The sequence below is a fragment of the Sinocyclocheilus rhinocerous genome, unplaced genomic scaffold (assembly GCF_001515625.1).
Source record: "Sinocyclocheilus rhinocerous isolate Xijiao unplaced genomic scaffold, SAMN03320098_v1.1 scaffold19, whole genome shotgun sequence".
Classification (NCBI taxonomy): Eukaryota; Metazoa; Chordata; class Actinopteri; order Cypriniformes; family Cyprinidae; genus Sinocyclocheilus; species Sinocyclocheilus rhinocerous.
The window spans coordinates 2,284,377-2,290,550 of record NW_015638975.1 but is presented as its reverse complement, the minus strand read 5'-3'; the positions used below and the strand labels follow the sequence as shown (position 1 = coordinate 2,290,550).

At 37.2% G+C, this 6,174-nt stretch overlaps 1 protein-coding gene across 2 annotated transcripts in view; it reads left to right on the top strand.

The window, feature by feature from the left end:
* The window catches only part of LOC107750543 (tubby protein homolog), a 117,420-nt gene that overhangs the window by 66,714 nt on the left and 44,532 nt on the right, over positions 1–6,174 (top strand). The window contains exon 1 of one of the 2 annotated variants that reach the window (XM_016565978.1): positions 2,669–3,035. The exons of the other annotated variant lie outside the window; for it this stretch is intronic. Coding sequence (XP_016421464.1) covers positions 2,998–3,035 — 38 coding nt within the window. The 5' untranslated portion in view covers positions 2,669–2,997. Of the gene's footprint in view, positions 1–2,668; positions 3,036–6,174 lie in introns of those variants that run through there. 2 annotated transcript variants of the gene reach the window in all.

The following is a 6,174-nucleotide window of genomic DNA, read 5'->3' as shown; positions in this document are numbered from 1 at the left end:
CATACACCACATGCTGTATTATATACCGACTAATAAATTACAGAACGTTTAGCAAACACTGAGGAATCAAATAAATAAAAAAGAGAGCCTCCATAGCATAACGTGAGGTAAACAGCAAAGATAACAAGCTTTTCAAAATGAAAAAAAAAGAAAAGTAAAACTAAACTTGCTGTCGGTGACAGTGCTTGCATGTTTTTTCCCCCACAAGAATACCAACATGTTCACCTTTGGTTTAAGAAGCGGTCTTTTACTTTACGTTAGCATGAAAACCAATATTCGCGTTATTTTTGCTTCGCGCTCCTGCTGACGCGGCGAGTATAAACCAGGCTCTACATTCTATAAGCAGTTTAAACAAGTAGCGCGGTTTCGTTATGCTTTCAGTTTCATTTGCCGTTTGATGTTTCACATATGCAACAGAAATGGCAGCTCTTATGAGTTAAACAATGCGGTGTTCGCATTTTAGTCGCACCGGCAGAAAAAATGACACCATCTGGTCGCACTCTGGTCAGAGCCCTGTGCTAGACAGTATTTATTTATCCTCAGTTGTTCAAATCGCGGTAATCGAATACGGTTATTGTGATAATTAAAATATGAAACGGTATTACTAACCGTGGGGTATTTTATCACGATTTATCGTCAAACCGGTAATCGTTACATCCCTGAATGTCACTATTGATGAGGATTGATTTTTGAATAATATTTATTTTATTATTTTATTTTATTAATTTATAGGTCTTTAAATGCAAGATTTTTAAAGTGTACCTGAAGGATACTTGCAATGGTTCCACTTTAGCACAATCAAATATACTTCAGTATATCTTTAGTTGGACCTCAGCACTAATTCCGAAATAAGTTGGTCCAATTTAGTAATATACTTCAGTATATCTTTAGTTGGACCTCAGCACTACTTCCGAAATAAGTTGGTCCAATTTAGCAGACTTGAAGTATACCAGATTAGTATACCAAAAGTACAGGGCACTTTTATTAAGTACATAAATATGTAAATGTATTTGTAGTATACTTAGCATGAAATAAATGTATTTCAAATACATTTTAGTATATTTATTTTTCACTAGGGTGCATACTTACTGAAATTGACAATTTGGTAGGTTTAGTGTCTCTTGAAAGATATTCAGCTTTCTATAAAACACTTTTGAGCCATTTACCAGCAACTAAATTAGATATTCACAAGCAGAACTGTATATTCTTTGAAATATAGTTGGTAAATATATAGTCTAGGTGAGATTTAAGTGGGCTAAATGAATGGAAAAGTCCATCATACATCACCAGAGAGAAGTCTGTCATTTTCACAGACAAAAATTACACACATCGTTCACAATAAGATCAATAACATGCATTTAGGGGATATGGGAGAACATACTCAGCTCTACTCGGCTATGCTCTAGTCAACTGTTTTCAGTAGAACCATTCACAAGACTTTTTTACTTGTCAAACTATCATTGTCAGATATTATCAATATCTGACAATGATAAAACCGATAAAGCTGGCCCTATACAGCACATACTGTAACATAAACAAACCACAACTGATCGCTTTATATGTCATTCATCAGGCTGTTCTTGTCTAGAATAAGCTGCCAGTTAGTCAAAGGTGCTACTACATGAGACTTGTTTAATGTATGGTTATTTCCTAAAGTAATGTGCTGTAGTTTTACTTGTTTTCTTGCTGATTTTACTTATATTCTCAAAATTTTAACTGGAAAAACCGCACACACACAAAGCGCCAAGATCATTTTACTGGTCAGGGAAGAGTGTGTGCCTGAGCCATGCACTAAATCAACATGACTAAGTGTGACACTAAGAAAGATGAGGGAGTCCAGAGGAGAGATGAAGAAGCTGATATACAGTAAAACAGAATATGCTTCAGGCTGCATGAGGATATTACAGAGAAACACGACAGCTTACAGGAGTGCGCTTGAGACAAATATGGAAGGACAAATAACTTAAAACCATACAGGAAGCTGAAGAACATTGTTTTTCATTTAGATTAAAGACGCCACTGCATCATGTTTGTTTAAAATGAGCATAAACATTGCTTACAAACTACAGCAGAAGTCATGCATCGTTTTTGAATTCTGCATATGATTTTAGCATTAAAATACAACATCCACAATGGAGATGAGTTCATTTACCTTTGTTCTCGGCAGTGGCTAATGAAGGTGGTGTGATAATGCTGATATTCAAATATGTATATGAAGTCAGATCCTCATTTAGCTGAGTGAAGTACCAGGGGGACCAAAGAAAAAAAGCGGAAAGCCAATAAACAAAGACAAAATGGTGTGCTGAGTTTGGATTCAGCATGTTAAATCAAAGACAATTACAACTGCGCTGCTCTGTCCCATGTTAATGAGCCCAGCGCTGAATGAAAGGATGAATAAATCATGGCTCAGAAAAAGCATTTGAGGCACCTGCTTTTCAGAGCCTCGTGTGTATCTGTGTGTGTGTTGATGGACCAGCGGAGCATCGCGACAAACATCAAAGCAGTTAGACAAAAGGGATTCACTCTTATATGTTCTCCCCTTCTTAGGGCTGTGTGTAAGGTTATAATGACAGTGGTCTGAAAGAGAGAGAGCAAGCGAGGGAGAGAGAGAGAGAGAAGGGAGGGAAGGAGGCAGTCGGTACGAGGCGCAGTGAGCGAGAGCCACAGTACACAGACGATGACGAGAGACTCACAGTGAAGGTGAACGGAAGAATAAAGCACGAGGGATTGTGAACAAACAGAAAGAAAACAGCACATGCCGAGGGAACTGGAGTCCCAGCGAGGCAGCTGAGTCCGGCTCACGATGAAAAGGATCCGTTGCGGACTGCAGGCAGGAGCTATGTGAATGGAAGAGACTGTAGATCTGTAGATAGCGGAGACAGAAGTGCAGGGGATGGTTGGGCTGCATGGGCTCTGTTGTTGGCATCGCTGCTGCTGTCCTACTCTGCTGCCGCTACCCTTCCCCCTGCACTCTGAACCCCTTCAACACACACAGATATGAGCTCCAAACACTCGTCTGACTGGATCCCTTACAGGTACATCTGTTTGTTGGTGAGAGAGTGAGCTTGTGTGTTTGGTTTTGAGAGGATAGGTGTCTTTGATAGGGGAAAGAGGATGATGAATGGATAATGAGTGGCTCGCTGACAGGGCTGCAAAAGGTGACAAAGGTGATTCTCTCGTCCTTGTCTGTACTCTCGTGTTTCTCGTGCTGCTAGTTGAGCGCTCAGAGCTAGTTTGTGAATGTCCGGTTGTGTAGTTACTGCTGAGGTTTTGTTTATATCAGATGGTCTGACATAAAATTTATTACAGGGCTCAGCAATAAAGATAGCCCTCCCGGAGCCAGATGATGTAACTGTCACTGCTGCATTGTCACTATATCTTGTCTATGTTGATCTTGTTGGTTTTTTATGCTTTGAGAACTTTTAGAACTCTAGCGGGCTACAATAGATGAGATTTTGTTAAAGGGGTCATCGGATGCCCATTTTCCACAAGTTGAACCCCTCAATCGCTTAATCTGAGACATTCTTGTCTTCCCCTAGCTCACTCAGGGCAGGTCTAAGGTAAGATGGCCTTGTCAATCAAATATCGTGGGAGCGGCCTGAGCAGGTCATTCTGACAGGAATCTAAGAACAAACAGCCTGATTTGAGAAAGAGGATTTTAAAATAGGGATTAAAAAAAAAACACTGGGTGGATTTTTTATCATTATAGGATGGATGTGTACACACACTTCCAACACACATTTATGTTCAAACAACATGTGAAGTGAATTTTGCGTCCGATGACCCCTTTAAGATCGCTAGAATAATTTGTGATTGTTTTTGAAGTATGAGTTTTGCACTACATTTATTCTGATTTATTTGGTAGTAATAAATGCTGCTCCTTTTATTTGATCAATAATTATAACAAAGATTATTACAAATATTGTTGTAAATATTATTAAAATAAAAAAACTATATATTTTAATATATTTTAAAATAGATTATAGCTTATTCCTGTGATGGCAAAAACTGAACAGCAGTTACTCTGAAATCCTTCAGAATTAATGATTTCCTTCAGAACTCATTAAAGCTGTTCTGCTTAATATTTTTGTGGAAACCGTGGTACATTTTTTTCAGTTTCTCGTTCTCTGATGAGTATAAAGTAAAAAAACATATAAATATTTTGTAACATTATAAATATCTTTACTGTTTTTTTGTAGTGTTTCTGAATAAAAGTATTACTTTATTTTTTTTTTAAATCTTACTGACCCCAACTTTTGAATGATGGTGTAAATATATATAATGTTTTGTTTGTTTGTTTATTTATTTTTGCGAAGCCAATAAAAGTCAAAAGTCAAAATCTTGAGCCTCACATATTGCAGATACAACTGCAGTTTGAACGTGTATTTGTATTTCCTGATGAATTTTTGCTGATTTGCTGTTACACTTCTTGTTAAAATGTGTGAAGTCAAATTTGACAAGTAATAGAGTTTTCCCCTAATATAGCCCGGGCCCATGTCTCATTTATTAATTTTTTTCCAGAATGCTCTGCATGTATTTTGCTTTATATTTTTAATAACTTGTAATTTATGTGTGGAATGATCAGTGATTATCAGTGTAAATAAATCAAAAGCATGGCTATATTATTATGTTTGCTGTTGGAGGCATGACTGCTGCTGCCTCTCAGAGGAGCCTCATTACCATAGCTGCACTGCCTCTGCTCTCTCATTGGCTCTTGGTTGCTATAAGTTACAAGCCCACTTTCCTCCACTCTTTCTTTGAAAGATTACATCAGGGAGCACTTGCCGCTTGTTGCAAAGAGCTAAAGGTACCGTTCGACCTACCCTGGAGGGTCTAAGACTGTCTCTATGGGAGTGTGTTTTGATTGTGAAGATCTGCCCTCTCCCACACCCCAGTTTCCTGTGTGTGAGGTCTGTAATTGTGACCTGAATGGATCTGAGAAATCTAGCGAGCTTTGTCACTAGAGGAGCTCAAGGGAACCGTAATGGAAAGAGAGGCATACATGAGTCATTTGTTTTAACTAACCCTGTAGAAAATAATAAATTATATCTCTCACTTGTTTGTTGTAGTCAGTAGTGGCATATATTTCAGTAACACTTTACTTAAAGCCTTTATGTATAATGCATTATAAAAGTAGTTTTAATTAATTATGCATTGTAATGCACCTCATAATGCATTGTACAATCTCATGAATAATTGTAACCGCAGTTAATATATAACACTTATCAATTCATTGTTACACTATGATTTTTAAATTCGGCTATAATTATTTGCGACAAGATGTATCGTATTACATTATGAATAATTATAATGCATTATACCCTTTAATAACACTTTATAATGCATAAAGGCTTCAAGTAAAGTGTTACCAATATTTTCATTCAGTGAAAGCCATGCAGTCCAATGTTATCACTGGGGTGCAAATATCATCACAGAAAATAGAAATTCTGTGGAACACAAATAGGAATTCATACAGCTCTGAAATTACATGAGGGTGTGAAAATAAGGACATCATTTGCATTTTTGGGAGAATATGCCTAGGATCCTAGTAATCACACATGTGCCTCTTGAGAAATGTTCACATCTCAAACCATCCTATAGTAATATATAAAACTGCATATGAAATATGCAATTAGTCAGTAATTTCATTATGAATATTTCTCATCACATTCCGAGATCAAATGATCTGAGATGAGATTATATCCACATCAATTGTATGGTTCTATATATATATATATATATATATATATACATACAGGAAAATATAACTGGCAACTCAAGTGTCTTTGGCTATGAAAGGGCAACCTATGAGCAATAGCTTTTACCCTCTGGAAAGTTCTTTGTTTGTTACTGGTGTTTCTTAAAGGGTTAGTTCACCCTAAAATGAAAATTAGGCTGCGTTTTGCTCACCCCCGAGGCATCCTAGGTGTATATGACTTTCTTCTTTCAGACAAATCCAGTCGGAGTTATATAAAAAATTGTCTTTGATCTTTCAAGCTGTTTAATGCCCCTCAGCGGGTGTTGCATTGCTTCAAGCCGTTCAGTGAAAAGACCTCATACATCATTCCCCCGGAACTGCTTCTGTTTACAACAGTGAGCGCAAGCTAGATTCAAGTGATTATTATGTTTTGAATATGGATATTTTTCTTACAAAAACACATCGATTCGCTACAG